Source organism: Ziziphus jujuba, chromosome 2, assembly GCF_031755915.1.
Source record: "Ziziphus jujuba cultivar Dongzao chromosome 2, ASM3175591v1".
Taxonomy (NCBI): Eukaryota; Viridiplantae; Streptophyta; class Magnoliopsida; order Rosales; family Rhamnaceae; genus Ziziphus; species Ziziphus jujuba.
Window position 1 is genome coordinate 136,775 of NC_083380.1, and position 18,043 is coordinate 154,817.

Consider the following 18,043-nt stretch of genomic DNA (forward strand, 5'->3'; position numbering starts at 1 on the left):
CTCCCTCTCACCACAGAAAGGACTTCACAGACCGACGATCAAATACCAAATAACTTCTCTATAACGTGCTGAAAGCAACTTTTTTTTTTCCCCTCTCTCACCGTGACAATTTTACCACTTTATCCTCTTTACTTCTGCCACAGAAATCCCAAATTAGAATATTTGGGTTCATTGGCTATAACAAAATTATTGTCTAGCATGAAACTATAAACTATGCTTCCACATGCTAGCGGCAACAGAAAGTATATATTTGCTTACAACATCTTTAATTATGCAGAAAACTCCAAAAAAAAAAAAAAGAAAAAAAAAGGTTGAGTCATAAATAATCAAAGTGACCCAAAACCAGAAATAAAAAGAAAGAGAAAAATTATAATCGGCCACATGAAAGAGATATTCAGTTCTACATACGTAAAAAACCAGAAACAACAATTAATTGATATGAATTACAAAAGTGTTTCTGGAAATGCCAAAAACACAAACAATAATAAGATAATCATTTACAGTAGATATTGATTTATATGCCAAAAAAACTTGTAATTCTGGAAGATTTTCCAAATAACAAAACTCAAGACTTTCAAAGATTTCGATGACAAAGAAAATCAGAAATTAAATTAATGAATTTTAAATAAAAATTATGGCAAACAAATATACCTGATTTCCAGAAAAACAAGAAAGAGAAGAAATTGGGGTCCTTTAACTAAATTCTGGCCGAACAATTGAAGGACGATACAATTGTCAGGCACAGATTGGTTTCTAACTTGGGGCTGAAGGAGGGTAGCCGGCATTCTGAAGCTCCAAGAAGATGGAAATTACGTAGAAAAAATTCAGGGTAAATAAATAAATCAAAATATCTAGCTAAGAGAATAGGCGATTTATACCTATTATTTGCTAGAGGTGTTTCAAGGGTCGCAAGGTAATTTGATATGAATTTATGGGGATGTTCCACATGACAAATGAAACCCATCTCTTTCAATATATGTCTTTCTGTTCTACTCAACTCCATCTTCAAGTTTGTATATTTCTGTCAAGAACGGGAAGACAAATTTTAATGAGAACATGAAGTGCATGCATACAGTACAGTCTTTTGGAGGCTAAATTAATCACTCTTGCAGACGAGAGAAGAAAAGAAAAAAAAAAAAAACAGACGATTACAATGTTCTCAAATGGTATAAAAGTTGGTTAAGATTTCATAGCTAAAAGCTTTGGTCGCTTAAAAGTGCGAAGATGATAAACAAAAACAACAGTCAATCACAATTACAAAGAAGAAGCTTTCAAGTTTCAACCTTTGAAAAGTGGTCAAAGTAATCAATGGGTAAATTCTCCCTCCTACAATCCATTCTGTGAAAACAATTATAACTTGTCTAAGCTTTCCTAGTGCACTCTTCCAGCTTTCAGACGAGCCAAACGCAACTAGCCGCTACTTTCTGTGAGAAATCATCTTTCCACCCACCAAGGCATTAGAACTGACATAAACATGGTGCTAACATTAACTAAAACAAAACAAATTGCTGCTCTACTTATCTGCAAAATGAAATTGGAAAAAATAAATAAATAAATAAATACATGATGGACATTGAAATTCAAACATGAAACACATGGGCGTGAGGAAGTAAAGCTATTAGTTAAATCAAGTACAATGTTACTGCGTGTCAGAAGTACATTATTTAATCTATTTACCACTCAAACATACCCCGTACTCCATTTAAATTCTACATTTTCTAGGCACCCAAACAAAAGGTTTGGCAGAAAATATAAAAATAATAACAAAAAAACAAACCTTGACATTGAAGCGGGCAAAGGACTTCTTGCAATAGAAACGGTGGAATAGAACCTGGCCGGTCGCCATTACAGCTTGTGGTCTGTGACAAATTAATAGTTGTAAGTAAAATGAAATATAAATAAATAAATAAATAAACATATATATATGTTTATTTATTTATATAAAATGAAATATATATACCCCCTCTCTCTCTCTTTCTCTCTCTCTCATGGTGAGACATGTGCAGCTTCCTGCATTTTACGGTAAATAGTAACATTTTTAGTTTCCAGCTCTGCCGACTTTGAAATTGCTCTCATTAAACATAGGGGAGATAAAATGATTAAGTAGTTTTCTGATATTAACTTGTGGTTAAAACATAATATTAGCTTCTGGTTAAAACATACCATGAGCATGTTTTTTTTTCTTTTTTTTTTTTCTTTTTTTTTAACCAATCTTTAGTGTGGGATTAATGTTTAGTCATTCCTTTTGTTATTTATTTAAAATTTTCTTTAAATAATGACTTATCTAATTATTTTATCTCAAGCAGCTACTGTTTTCTGAAATATTAATATTTTCTTAATGTCATGCTAGTGTTAACATTGGTCACTTTGAGGCAGTTATTCACATTCTGCAACAGCCTTTCATTACTGGAGTTTCACGTGTTTGCAAGCCAATTTTCCTGTCACCTACCACTCAAAATGGACAGGAAAATGATTCTTGTTTGAAAGGTGTCCATGTTGATATAGTTTGTACTCTCAATAGAAACCCAGTCTGGATTCTTGTATCTGATAGGAACCCAAAGTACATTTTATGGAACCAATCCAAAAAATATAAGGGCTTGAAATCCCGCATTGAGCAGATCCTTATTGCTGCACAGTCTTCTATTGCACTAAAGCCTTCCTCAATCATACTTCTCTTCTCGAATGGACTTAGCAATTTGGTGTATGAGAAACTAAACGAAGAATTTGCAGCTGAAGAGCTAGGATTGGAATTTTCTGTTTTTGATTTCGATTTCACTGAGGATTCAGAAAGTGAATGGATTAATGTACTTGCCAGAACATATCAAGAGGCTTGCATACTTGAAATAAAGGTTTCTGAAATAAGGCATGCTGTTAAGGCAGAGGCTTCAGAATGTGATGCCACAGGCTCTAGTCCAATGGCTGCCGAGGTGGAGCTGTCAGAGGATCATATGAAGAGAAACATGGGTTTCTCCTTCTGCTCTCTTCTTTCAGGAATGGAAGTCTGCTAGCTACATGTAAAAGATGCAGAGCATACTAAGCTACAGAACCTGTTGGGAGGAGGTGATTTCATAAATTTTGATACAACTGCTTTGATTGCTCTTATATCAGGAATCAGTAATGGTGCAACTAAAAAGCTTTTGGCTACCCCAGAAGGCGAATTGAGGCAGCGATTTAAGGGTAACTATGAGTTTGTGATTGGACAGGTACATTTTCAGTTCTAGTTTGTGTTGGCGGCTAGTAATGGATGACAATTGTGCATATTTTCCTTATGTATGATTGGCACCGGGTGAATTGTTTGACAGATCAGGTTAGGATATCAAAATTTCTTTGTCAATCAAACTGCATATTACTTAGGTTGCATCATTGGTGTGTACAGCATGTATACACACAGTGCTTAATTTGATTAATTACTTTCAGCAATCTTACTGCTAAAACCTTTTTGTTGTTTTTCTTTCCCAGGCAGGATTGGAAATTTTGAATAAAAGTAAGGTTCCTCTAGCTTTTCCAGTTCTTTTCAACAACTGTTCAACTGTGATTCACACTTTGCAGAAAAGTTTATTCAACTTTGTCTTCTACTCAGACGACACCTTAGAAAAAGTTTTCTGTCACAATGTGCATTAACCTGTTCTTTGCATAGATTTTTGTATAATAGTCTATGATGCTTTGGTATGAGGTTTCAGTTTGTCTATTTTTATTTTATCTACCAGGTGATGTCTGAAATTCAGAATCCAATGCATGTGGATTTGGGCAGCATTCTATCTGGAAAGAGAGGCATAATTTGCGAAAGTGCTTGCTAAGAGTTCAAGGATTTGGTAGCAATGTGTGGAGGGTCAAATGAGAAGTTGAGAGCTGCTTATTTGCTTAGAAAACTCATGTGAGTTTCTGATGAATTCGATTGTCTTCTTTAACAAATTAGGTGGATCTCATTAATTTGATAGTAAACAGACAAAAATTGTATAGTTAAACTTGTAAATCCACATAAGGTCTATAATATCTTCTTTTTTCTGGTCTGTGAAATAATCTAACTATTAGAGGAGCTTGAGATTATTTTAATTTGCAGAAAGAAAACTAAGCCTTTTTTTCCCTCATGTTTAGTATGTTATATAATGTCTCTTATGTTTTTTCCATAGTTAGATTGGATATAATGAGGTCTTGTATCTTACTGCACTCTTTTGAAAGTGAATAAGCTTTTGTATACTGACATTGGTCATACCCGGAACAGGGTAGTGCCTTACTGTCACTCAGATCGAATGATAGCCTCCCAACCACAAGAAGCTTGCATTGAAAAATAAGGTTGTTTTTGGTACATGTGATTACTGGCATCCTCCTACTTTAACAGCAAATACAGAATTTGTGAGGGCGCTTTCACAGACCGGGATGCCCCTGTTTACCATTGTGCATAAGCCTCGAGCCTTAACTGGTGATTAGTTATGTTGTGTTCTGACTACCACTGAAGGTGACAGAATCCCAACCGTTCATAGAACGATAGAACTTGTTGGATCTTTATGTACATTTATTTATGGCTTCATGTATATTTTAGAGTTACATAATTGTATCAGCCTCCTAAATAATTGCATAATTGCATACATAAATAATTGATCGTCTTTACACCACAAAAAAAAAAAAAAAAACAAAACAAGAGGCACTTCTCATGGGAAAGAAGTTCTTTAAATTGTCAATGAATTCGGAAAAAATAACTGAAACCATGTCCTTTAATTTGGAATTTTGTTGCTTCTTTCTTAGGTTCTAGAAAGTATTGGTAAAGGGTCAAACTTGAATCTGCTTGTTTACCAGCCTACATAAAAAATTTTGTTGGTTAAGTAATCTCTTTTGTAGCGTGATCTAACTTTCTCCGTACCTGTTCTCAGCCAATGGTATGCAATATAATACCCAAAAAAACTGAAGAATAAATTATTGTTCAAGTATTTCTTGTTTACACTATCAGAAGAAAAGGAGATTTAGATTCAGCTATTCAGCTGTTCTGGGGAAAGGAAAGAAATCATGAGAAATTGTCACTGCTAATGCATGAAATGGAAAAGCAACAAGCTTTCCATATTAAATTGGCAGAACAGATACCAAAAATTATCAAGAAAAAAATATTGAATCCCTAAAATAATACAAGGGTATATGAAAATTCTATAGCTTCCCAGTTGAAATCAGAAAACTGGACGGATGGAACTTAAAGCTTCATTCTGAGAACAAATTTGTTCTGGTGTCCTCGATAGTAGTTTGGCAGTGACCCTTGACAAAGCTGTGTATTTGTGTACCAAACGCTCAACCTTCACCTTTCTCATGGTGAATTCCAATTTTCTTGTTTGGATTGTTGGCTGTGATCTTCACATCAAATTTAGCATACAGTGTCATATCAAAGTTGAGCCAGAGGTCACTGATCCTTAAGCTATCAATGGAGTAGTTGGGAAGCTTTGGCTTGAAAACCAGGTAGAGAACGCCAATGGCAGGCCCGATGATAATCAGCAGGAGGACAATGAGGGTCATTGTCCAGCATATGCATTTGCAGCAACAGCTTCTATTCTTTTGTGGCCTTGCAGGGATCACAGGAGCAGCTCTAGGCTGCAACTGAGAAGAACTATGCTGAATTGCAGTACCTTTCTCCAAGGTTGATGGAGGATGAGATGCCACCCGAAGCGCTGTTGGTGGTGCTTTCCACATCCACAGAGGGATGGATCTTCTGATGGTCTGCCATTAATATCGATTGATGTTGTTCTTCTTACTCAAAAGTATGAATTGAAAAGCTTTACAAGAAAGCCTTGGATAACATATTAATAGCCTTAGAATCTTCGTTTTCAGGGCTTTGTTTAAGGGACTCTGTTGCTCATAGGATAGGAGGTGATTTGGGTTGCTTCTCACCATTCCTCGCCTAATAATCACATATACAAGCTCTACATGTCTACTATATGTGGGTTAGTTCAGCTAAGCAAGAAACTATTATTATAAATGTTTTTTCTTCTTTTGTCTGGATTCAATTGGCCCTGCTTCAGAAAGGGTTTTGTTGTACGTTTCTTTAGTTTGTCCTAAATACATTTTTTTCAGTTGGGCTTTGCTTGGCATATGAAAACAGTTTCACTGGTTACATACCAATAAAGAGAAAAATTGTTATCGGACTTGGTAGGGGCCATGTGCCTTCACAGCGTCTTCAAGCACATGTAACAATATGAATATGGTAAAACTCTTTTTTCACAAAAAAAGAAAATTAAAAATTTTGTTATTTATCCTATTCTTTAAATAAATAGAAATAAATGCTTACTGTATTGGTCCCCTACTAAATTGTTGCTAATTCTTTAACATAAGCCTAGCAACGCTTTTGCATTTAGTTTTGGATTTAGATGGTGTTAATATATATATATATTTTTTTATTGTTATTTCTCATTTCCTTAATTATTTTCTAACCTTCAAATGATATTTGGTTTCTCCAAACATACGAGTGATTATAAAGTTGATCTGATGAGCAAAATATGCATGTTGACATAAACACAAATTTTGATTACCAGTCGCAGATCCCAGGTGCAATGTTTTGTTTCAGGATACAATAAAAATAAATTTTCATTGTGCAGAAATTTGGTGTGCGTTCATCATAGCAACCAAGCCTGTACCTGACAAACATGTTGTTCATCAGTTTGAGACAATATCAGTTTGGCATGTGGATGACACAACGCAAACACTTGCCCTCTTTCATGAGGACTAAAAGCTTTGTTGATTTCCTCAAACTGCAGGTTGTGCGTTATGTACTCATCAATCCGGATTACCTGCAATATCATAAAAATTGAACAATCAACTCCCGATCCCTTCAACTGCCTTTTTCAGTACTTTATCATGACTTGATTTTAGAAACAACTACAACAAAAACCAAGCACCGTCATACCCCTCATACAGAATTCCAGGATGAATATAGCGATCCAAACTGAAACACAAAATTGTATGTCTGACACGTCCTTTGGTACATCTAAATTAAGAATTTTAGTATGGACCAAATATGTTCAGGGTCTTTACTGCATCAAAAACTAGTACTCTTAGCAACCCATGCTAGCATATAGCATTCAATAAAAGCCACCTATGGTACTAGAGCAAAAAGTAACTTGCCGTTAATGATGGCAAAACAATAAAGTAGTAGAATATCTTTGGCAGAATATTTACATAGAAGAAGAAAAACGAGGTAATGAAGTTATCATGTTAACTGTTACCTTCTCAGTGTACATGTCCACTAATGAAGGAAGGTCAGATTTGGGTTTCCATCCTCCATATAGGGTTCCTTTCAATGTTCTTCCCGTAAGAAACATTGCATTGAGCTGTTATTTCTGGTTTTACTTTTGGCACTCCAAGTGTAACTGTCAAACCGCATTCCTACAACAAGCAGCAAAGCAGGAATGAAGCCAAGTAAGTTTTTTCATAAATATATTCAAAATAGACCTCAGATATTTAATCAATTACATCGCAACAAGACTGCAATGCGGTGGTTATCATTCCAATATCACCTATGCATTCGAATGAGTAGTCTGCCCCTCCATATGTAATACTCTTAATAACCTGAAAACAAATCGCATATAATTTGTCAAACAAAATAAACATCAAATTCTTGTCTTAATTAAGAATTTTAGCAGTGTAAAAAGGGCTTTCCAGCTGCTCTCTAAAAAATCAAATAGTAGAGTATCCTAGCAAATAAGCTAAGTAAAGAGAGAGCAATAGAGTGTTGGAATTACTTGGATGTTCCACGGGCGGTCGTTCGCCAAAGAGTACCAGCCGGATAACGCAGAGCGGAGAGAGAGTAGAATGGAGGCAGAGGTCGAGTAAGGCAGACGCAAAGCTTTTATTGGAAACGAATAGAATAAATTGTTAAAAGACCTACACATCCTCTGTCAAATAGCATTACCAGAACACCTTCCATCCAAAAATTGAAAAACAAAAAAAAATATATATATATATATATATATTATATTATATATATTAAAAATTAAGAAACTAATTATTAGAAATATATAACATTTTAAAATTTTTTTCAATATTGAGTGAATCTTTCCTGCCAAGAATAATTTGTAAAAATTGAAAACATTTTTGTATTTAATATTTTTTTGTAGAAATACTTTTTCATATTATAAAAAGGTTGGAACCATCTTTACAGTCCAGTCCAACCAAAAGTAATATATTATCCGGTAAAAATACACCCATATATATCGTAAATTCAAATCGGTTAAAATCTCAAAACATTTATTTGGGAAAAAAAAAACTGTTAATAATAAATATATGTCAAAGGAAGGATGTATATATATATATATATATATTATATGAAAAATGCTATTGGATATATCTAGTGTATGTTGAAATCTACATGTCATATGAAAATTTAAATAGTTATCATTATAGGATTCGGTTTCACTAAAACTAATAAAATTAAATATCTCAAATAAATTTATTATATAAGTTGGTGATCGTCGTTAATAATAACAAATGATAAAATTTATTTATATAATATTAACAAATAATAAACTTTCTTTATATAAACATAAAAAGAGAGTGTGCATTGTTATTATGGTGAGCATCTTATTGTTAGTCAGATTGTCAGGATCCGTCCAAGATCCCTTACCGGAATCCTAGATAAGCCCTGATCCCAGGAAAACCCTACCAGAACTTCCAATGGAAATCCGGCAAGACCTCCCCTAAGGATTGGACTTACCACAAATTTCCTGTACTGAAAACACACTTCTATATACACCACCTTATTCCTCCCACATTACTACAATTTAATTCCACAAATTTGCAGCACTTCAAATGAATAATAGGAAATCATGGCATAATTGATAAATAAATATCCAAGACAGTATACAGAGCTTCATAGAGTACAATTAAGTATGGAAGTTATACAACAAGGATGAAAGAAATATTACAATAGAAATAAATGAAAATAAAGAGAACTCCTCAAAGTACGACAACAACGAAGATTAAGCTTGCTCCGGACGAACGTCTACCAATCCTTGTACCTAGGGAAACAGAATTTAAAAATATGAGATGCTAATAATCTCAGTGAGTGATCCTATCTACTGTATAATTATAATAGTAACGATAATTATAGCACATTTGATTAATTAAGAATAAATAAGTAAATAAATAATAATTAATTGAAAATAATATTTTCTCTCAAAACCCTCACCATTCACTCCGTTGGAAAGGTTTCCCTTTTAAAACATTTTCGTAAAACCCAATCTTTTATGCCCCAAAAATCAAGGAATAATTAATCTAATAAATAATTAAATAATCCAAATACGAATAAAATGTAATGAAATATAATAAAATAAATTTAGAATACTTGCATGAAAGAAATATAACATAAAGGAAAAATTCAATATATAATTCATAAAATTTGATTTAATAAATCAAAATAAATAGTATCAAAAATATAATTTAAACAATTACAAATAATCATGTAAAATAAGTGGTAGAAAAATACTATAATATTTATTTTGAAATATTCAACCAATCTATATAATATTTTTATGGCAAGATGCATTTTAAAAACATTAATTTAAAATAAGTGACATAAAATATGAATAACTACATTTTAAAAAATACCAATTGCAAATAGGTGATAAAACAAGTTAAATACATTTAATCCAAATACGGCTTTAAAACTTTAGGATTTAAAATATATATCAGAAAAATAATACTTGACGCACCACACTATATACCAGTGATGCCCTACGATACCAGTGTCCCGAGCACCGTCCAGCGGGAGGTTAAAGAGAGAAACTTGCATACGGTCGCTTCGGCATCCCGACAGCACCACTGCTTAAACCGTCAATCCGGCCATGGAGGGGGGTGGCTTATGGCCAATATCAAACTTGCCTGCCCTCGGTCCGATGGCAACTCACGGGAGACATTATAACTTACGCTCTCATCCACATACACAGTACAGAATACCAATACTATATGAGTGCATCTAAAATAAATACCATATTATTTTTAAAATAACAATTTTTACAAAACTCACCGTGGGAATTATATCACTTTTCAAATTCATATTCCCACATTTTTCTTTAATATAACCGACATAAATCCATCGATAATAAATTCCATCAATTTCAAATCCATCAATGAAATCAACAATAATTTAAAATGACTATTCCTTCAATTCCTCAAACTTCAAAATATAATTAAATCACATGATAAACATAACAATTATAAAAGAAAATTGAAATCACAATTTCTTTTAATTCCCAAATATATTTTTGGCGCCCAAACATATATTAAAACAACATGCATTGGCAATATAATTTAGATGGAAATTCTCTTAATATCAAATACATAAAACATATTTTTCAAATATCCAATTATAAAATATTCCAATAACAAAATCCAATAATTATTAAATTAAATCTCAAATTCAAGAAAATTGTTAAAACCCAAAATATTTATAATACACAAATAATTAATTTCCTACAATTTTGGCATAAAATTTCAATTAGAAATTTACTAAACAATTAACACATGAAATAAAATTTCCAAATATATAATCAACACAAAATATATACAATTTACCAACCCAAAATAATTTTGAAGGTGGGTCACTCACCTCGAGTACGCAATCCAACTAAGATCCTCCATGGGATCAATTCCACGACGCACACGTGCTCCTAGAATGACAATATTATACTACTTAAATAAATTAATATTTATTCGGATAAATAATACTCGGTACCCGGGGGGTTTAACACAAACGTTAACCAAAATTTATGAGTAATATACCAAATCGAAGCTTGTGAAACGAGGATTACGAATCTGATCTTACTTCCCAGAGATCGGACTCGAGGTGGCCGGAATCTCACCGGAAAGCTCTCAAATTTTAGGCATTCGATTCTCACAATCCGTTAAGAATTGAGGAAAGTGGACACCGGATTTGGATTCAGAGGGTCGGAATTAGGGGGAAAGGATGGGCGATGCAACTGGAAACTCACCGAAAAGTCGATTTCCCGATGAGCCGCCATGGTCACCGGAATCCGCCACCGCTGGCGGCACGTTCGGTGGCTACTGGTCATGATTTTTGGTAGGAAGGTAGATCGGAAAATGGGCGACTCAATGAGACAGGCAATGAGGCAAACAGACGTCGGAATGGAGAGAAATCTGGGTTTAAAATAATCGGCACCGCCGCAGGAAAAAGTCTCGATTTGAGTGTGTCAGCGGTCGGTTGGCCGTGATTTTTGGCTGGCTGATCAGTTTTCAGGTGGGCTTCAAGCTAGGATGGTGTGTGTACTATTCTGGTGGCTGGAAATGGGTGAATGGTGGTTGGCTGGTTGGGTTTCTCTCTCTAGCTCTCTCTCTCTCTCTCTTCTCCTTCTCTTTCTCTCTCCTCCCTCCCCTTCTCAGCCAGTCAAAACGCCCATGGGTGCCACTGTGCACTCACGGGTGGGTCCATTTTTTTGACACGTAGCACCACTATTCACACACATACAGATCCATGAATAGTAATGCTATCTCGGAAAAAATTCACAGTTCCACAACTTTCAAACCACATGTCCAAATCAGACATGTCGCTAGTCTATAAACTCGTATCGACGAGTACTTCAGAACCATGTATGAGTCAAAGCTCAACTTTGCATGAACAAAATGTCAACTCCGGCATCCCTTGGACAGTTTGGACCTCAACTTGTTTTGCTCATAACTTTCAAACCATAACTCCGTTTTCAATGTGATACTAGTCTATGGACTTGTGACAACGTGTACTTTGTAACGGTACCTCGGTCAATGTAAAATTCCATTGGGAGCAAAAAGTCAACATTTGACCCTTTCTCGGTCAACGACCGTCAAACCCGGTCAACCTTGGTCAGATTTTAAAAATTGCTGGTATACTTTGGGACGGGGTGTTACACAGATTTTCTAGGATTTTTTTTTCTTTCTTTTTAATATTTTATTTTGAACACGTCATGTCCGTATATCACAATGATTGTTAAATATTAATAACACATTTAATGACATCCAAACTTCAAGGCTTTAGAAATTTCATTCAAGATTTAGTTGAATCCTAAAAAAATTCAAACGAGATATTAATGTGCTTATTGAATTCCAAAGAAGTTTTAACCTTTAGCTTGCAAAGGAAAATAAGTCAATCTGACACCAACTCATCTTGCTTAAAAGCAAAATGCAAAACACACATCCTATCACCTATGAACAACTTAAGTCAATTTCACCGATCCATAATCAAGTTGTTCCAATTTGGAGGCATTGTTCGATTGGAAAAGCTAAAGCCAAAATCCAAGTGGAAGCAAAATCAAAGATGAAGTTGAAGCCAAAGATGATATGAAAATTGATATAAAGCTGGATCCAAATTTGAAGTTGAACTTTAAGTCGAAACCCAAGTCAAAATCTTATTTGAATTCCATGTCAAAATTGAAGTCGTAGTTGCAATTGAAGTTAAAGTTAGAATCAAAGTTGAGACTGAAGCTAAATTTGGAGCTAAAGTTGAAGTTGAAGCCAAAACTAAAGCCGATTATGAGATTCTGCTTAAAATGTAATGTCTAAGACGATTATGGATCATGCTTAAATCATCCACTTTGTGATAGGATTTAGGCCCAATAAGGCCAAACCTAAGCTGAAACATGAGAGAGAGAAGCATCCTAGGTCAAGCTTCAGAAAAGCACATTAATCCTTTGTTTGAAATTTATTTGGGATTCAACTAAATCTTGGATAAAATTTTTGAAACCTTGAACTCTGGACGTCATCTTGCATAGTTGGATTTGTTTAATGGTTCCATTGGGGCATACATAAAAGATATGTTAGTAATATTTCTATGATATAGAGGTATTCAAACTTCAAAATAAAATATCAAATTGAATGAAAAGAATAAACTAAATAATGCACATAAATTTGATTAACAATTATTGTGCTTAAACACAAGAATAAAAGAAATCTAATGAGAGCTTCAAATGTCCAATAACATAATCTATGTTTAATATATAAAAAGGAATTCAACTAATAAAGTAGAATTGGCTATTTTATAAACTTTTAGAAACAAAATTTAAAAAGTGTAGTTAAAAATAGATAGAACAGTTGATGCATTTGGGAAAACCATCGATAAAAACCTAAATAATAGGCGACGCTTTTGTTGAAAAGCATTGGCTTTTCTCACTTTTGGCGATGACTCTTAGAAAAGCATTGCCTTTTCCCCTTTTTTCAAATTTTTTTTGGTGTAATTTTGAATGGTGCTTTAAATTTATCAACCCTTTTTATATCCTGTATAATAACTATTTTTTTACCCCCATTATTAATTTATTCATCTAGCGAAAAATTGGCTGAAAAGAGCAGAAAAATGGCAAATTAGCCAAAAATAGCGGAAGTTCACCTTTTTCACCAATTTTCCTATGGTTTTACTAGTTTTCTAGATCTTGCAAATCTATAAAATTTTTCCTCCATTTTCACATCATATGTAACATAAGTACGGTTAACTTAAATATAACAGCTCATAAACTAGTTTATTACATACCTATATTAAAAAACCCTTAAAAAAATACAAGTTCATTAAACCTAATGATGTAGAACTTAATAAAAGAAAAAAGAGAAAAATTTTACTTGATTTTAGCTTCAAAAGTGAGAAAATACAATAAAAGAGAGTGAGAGCATATGCGAAGGATAACAAGCTCGATGGTTTTTTAAGGTGAACCGGTGTTTATTTAAGAAAGGAGGAAAAATGAAAAGATAAAAAATGTTTGGTAATTTTCAATTTTAGTCGAGGGTATTTTTGTCCATAGGTGGCTAATTATTTTTTAAAAATTTTTTGCTATTTTTCAATTTTTTGAGCCGAACAGTGGCTATTTTTCAAAAAAACCCTTATATTATGGCAGAATCTCATGATCAGCTTTAGTTTTGGCTTCAACTTTAACTTTAACTTTTGAATTTGTCTTCAAATTTGACTTCAATTCTGGCTTCAACTTTAACGTCAACTACGACTTCAATTTTGACATGGAATTCAAATTGGATTTCAACTTGGATTCTAGATTCAACTTTGATTTCGAATTTGGATTTGACTTCAAATTCAATTTTGATATCAGCTTCTCGCTTTTTGCTTTAGCTTTTCAATTGAACAATGCCACTAAATCTGAGCAATTCGGTTCTGGACTAGTGGAATTTACTTTAATTGCTCGATGGTGGAAAAAGGAGGGTTTTGCACCTAGCTTTTAAGCAAGATGAGTTGGTATTGAATTAACTCATTTATCTTTGCAAACTCAAGGTTAATGCTTCTTTGGGATTCAATAAGATCATTAACCCTTTATTTGAAATTTCTTTGGATTATCAAAATTTTCTTTAGGATTCAACTAAATTTTGGATTAAATTTCTGAAGCCTTGAACTTTGGATATCATTTTCCTAGTTGAGCTTCATTCAATGGTCCCATCAGGCATGCCAAAACATATGTTGGTAATATTTAGTAATCTCTGTGAAATGTTAAAATGAAGGAAAAGAATAAAATAAATAATGTATGAAAATTTGACTAACAATGATTGTGCTTTAATATGGGGAATAAGAGAAATCTAATGAGTTCTTTAAATGCCTAATAAAATAATAGATAGGACTTTATTAATAAGAAGAAATTCAACTAGCAAAACAGAATTAGAGATAATAAAAAAGGAAAACAAATTGAAATATAAATAATAATTAGATAAAAACAATAAAACAACTAATTAAAAACTAGAAGCTCTAAAACTAATGAATACATGAAAACAATACTATATTGAAAAGAGAAGTTGATTGGACCTCTAAATGGTGTTGTCAAATGGTGCACTCCACCTCTTTATATGGCGTCCAATAAAAGCTTTTCGCTGATAATGAAAAACTTCATAATACTTCAATTTTGATAAATCAAGTATTTATCTAATTTTAAATGAATTAATAATTGTAGATAAATACTTACATATCTATAATTATTGTCTTCATTCCAATCCATTTTTTCATGGATTAATTTATCTTCATCCTCTAGGTTTTCAAATTTTATTCGATCTTGTTACAAACAATTATTTTTAAGCCCAAACACCAACGAAATAAAAGTAATAATCATAATTAAGCTATAATAAACAATTTTATATTGTATTGTCATTTTACAATTCACTACCGTATTCATTGTCGTCGTTTTGACTGTTTTTATAACTATTTTATTTTAAATGGATGATAGTTTTCAATAAACTTTTTAATTTTGACAATTATTTTATTAAATGTATGGTTTTGTTTTTTTAGTGTATTAACAATTCTATCTTTAATTATATATATACTAGATCCATACCCTTGCGATACACAGCATATATAATTGTTATATATTATTTTGATAATAAATTGTAAAAAGAATTATAATCAAATCATATATAAAAAATCATAAAAATAATATTAAATCAAAATTTTTAATTCAACATAATTAATCCAAATTTTGAAAAACTTCTTTAATAATATATAATATTATATACATACATATATATATATATAATATTATATTGTATAATAATAAGTGTAATTATAATAATAGCAATATATATTATATATTATATTATATATACATGCATGATATATAATATATATATATATATTGTATAATATAAAAATAACAAAATAATAATAATAATAATAATAATAATAATAATAATAAATCAAATAATAATAATATCACTAACATATAATGAAAATTAAATTAAAAAAACCTGCTCATCCATTAACACCATTTCAATTCTATTAATTTCTGATTTGTCATCAAACCATGGAACCTTCCAAATTCTAAAGACGCGAACTCTAATCGTCCACTGCATCTTGTTAGCATTGATCTGGTTAATAACTCGATCTGCCTGGTTATATTTGAAAATCTATATAGAAGTTTTATTGATAATAAATAGTTGTGGATCTTTTTTTCTTTTCAATGTATACAAAACAATATTTAATATGCAAGGGAAGGATAATATATATTAGGTCTCCCGAAAATGGTAAACTTTTGAGAATGTGATTCTGATTTTCTGTAAAATTTGTTTATGAGATAAATTGATATTTATCCTCAAGTAAAATAATTAAAATTTAAATAGTTTTAGAGTTAATTAAATAGGTTAACATTTTTTTTATTAGTAGTTAATTTCCTTATTTTTTTTATATTTTCAAAAAAATTATATATTCTAAAAAGGAAGGAAAACAAAAAGAACGATAAACAATATATACATTTATTGTTATATACATATATTCTAAAAAGGAAGGAACGGTGAACAATATTTAAGTAAAGTTATGGATAAAAAAAATACAGAATATTTTTTAATAGATAATCAAGTAATTAAATTATGAGATCTTTAACCCAAAATAATTAACCCTAAAACTATAATCATGGAAAAATGTTAATTAGCCATAAAACTATAATCATGTAAAGAGATTATTTATGAGATAAATTGATATTTATCCTCAAGTAAAATAATTATACCAATAGTTTTAGGGTTAATTAAATAGGTCAACATTTTCCTTAGTAGTAGTTAATTTTCTTATTTTATTTTTTATTTTTTATTTTTTATATTTTCAAAAAATTATATATTCTAAAAAGGAAGGAAAAAATTAATTAATCATATATCAGAAAGGAAGGAAAATATTGACCTATTTAATTAATTCTTTGAAAAATAATTAATTTTTTATATGTTGTTTTTTTATTTTATATATGTTTAGGGTTTAGGTTAAATATGTACTTTTGGAAGGTTTGTTTATTTATTCGTGCAGATTTCATTTAAGACACCTCAATAAGAAAGGAAAATTACAACTAAGATTTCTAATTTTGCATATACCATTGTTCAGAACTAATTATCATTAAGGAATTTGTTCCTATTTAAATTAATATATGTTATTTTTCATAATTAAAGGAGTAAATTAATTCTAGTTAGTTAGAAATTAGACTTTACTTTTGAATTTAATTAATTTGTATTATATATATGAAGTCGAACTTATTTTGAATGTTAAGTTAATACTAATTAATTAGAAGTTAAAATTCAATTTCGATGATATTGATTATATGTAATTATGCTAAATATAAAAAAGGCTAATAATTTTTTTACTTAATGGGACCAATTAAATTAATTAACAGTTAACATAATTAAATAGGAAAAAAATTAATGTTCAAGGGAAATAAATAAATATTTTGATGGAATGATTGTCGAAGTAACTTTTTTTTTTAGCAATAATCTTTTAACTTCTTTTTTGGAAAAAAAAAATACACACACACGCACATATATATATATATATATATATATATATATTGAATGAGAACTATACCATTTTATTCAATTCTCATATTATTATATAAGATCTCTACCCTTCTTCACATAAGACTACTTTCCCTTAATCTATCCGACCTAAATTTCCTTTGCATGATTAGGCGAAACAAAAATTTTTTCTTTACTTGGCTGCTTTCATTCAAATTTTTTTTTTAATCAAATTATGAGATATTTAACCCTAAAATAATTAACCTAAAACTATAATCATGGAAAGAGGTTATTTATGGGATAAATTGATATTTATCCTTAGATAAAATAATTATACCAATAGTTTTAGGGTTAATTTAATAGATCAACATTTTTCTTATTTGTAGTTAGTTTCCTTAAAAGTAACGGTGAACAATATATACATATATTGTTATATACATATATCCTAAAAAGGAAGGAAGGATGAACAATATATAAGTAAAGTAATGAATAAAAAAAAATACATAATATTTTTTAATAGATATTCAAGTAATCAAATTATGAGATATTTAACATTAAAATAATTAACCCTAAAACTATAATCATGGAAAGAGGTTATTTACCGGATAAATTGATATTTATCCTCAAATAAAATAATTATACCAATAGTCAAAGAATTAATTAAATAGGTCAACATTTTCCTTAATAGTAGTTAGTTTCCTTATTTTATTTTTTATTTTTTAAATTTTTAGAAAATTATATATTCTAAAAAGGAAAGAAAACATATTAATTAATTATATATCAAAAAGGAAGGAAAATGTTGACTTATTTAATTAATTATTTGAAAAATAATTAATTTTTT

General features: G+C 31.0%; 1 protein-coding gene and 1 pseudogene across 4 annotated transcripts; one reads left to right on the top strand and one right to left on the bottom strand.

Annotated features, from left to right (window-relative positions):
- The first annotated feature begins 1,595 nt into the window (after window positions 1–1,595).
- On the top strand, window positions 1,596–4,428 carry LOC132800521 (uncharacterized; annotated as a pseudogene).
- A 511-nt stretch (window positions 4,429–4,939) lies between these two features.
- Window positions 4,940–7,852, bottom strand: LOC125422506 (NDR1/HIN1-like protein 6). Of its 4 annotated transcripts, none has more exons than XM_060814685.1 (5): window positions 7,716–7,852; window positions 7,447–7,542; window positions 7,200–7,359; window positions 6,612–6,764; window positions 4,940–5,697 (listed from the first exon to the last, which is right to left on the bottom strand). In XM_060814685.1, exons 3-5 carry the CDS (start codon window positions 7,293–7,295, stop codon window positions 5,275–5,277), a joined length of 672 nt encoding a protein of 223 aa, XP_060670668.1. In that variant the 5' UTR covers window positions 7,296–7,359; window positions 7,447–7,542; window positions 7,716–7,852; the 3' UTR covers window positions 4,940–5,274. The 4 variants fall into 4 exon arrangements, 2 of the variants coding, with proteins under 2 accessions (XP_060670668.1, XP_060670669.1); XM_060814686.1 differs by having other exon boundaries at window positions 7,491–7,542; window positions 7,716–7,851; XR_009635765.1 differs by lacking the exon at window positions 4,940–5,697 and adding an exon at window positions 6,881–7,077 and having other exon boundaries at window positions 5,705–6,764.
- Between the last annotated feature and the right edge of the window lie 10,191 nt (window positions 7,853–18,043).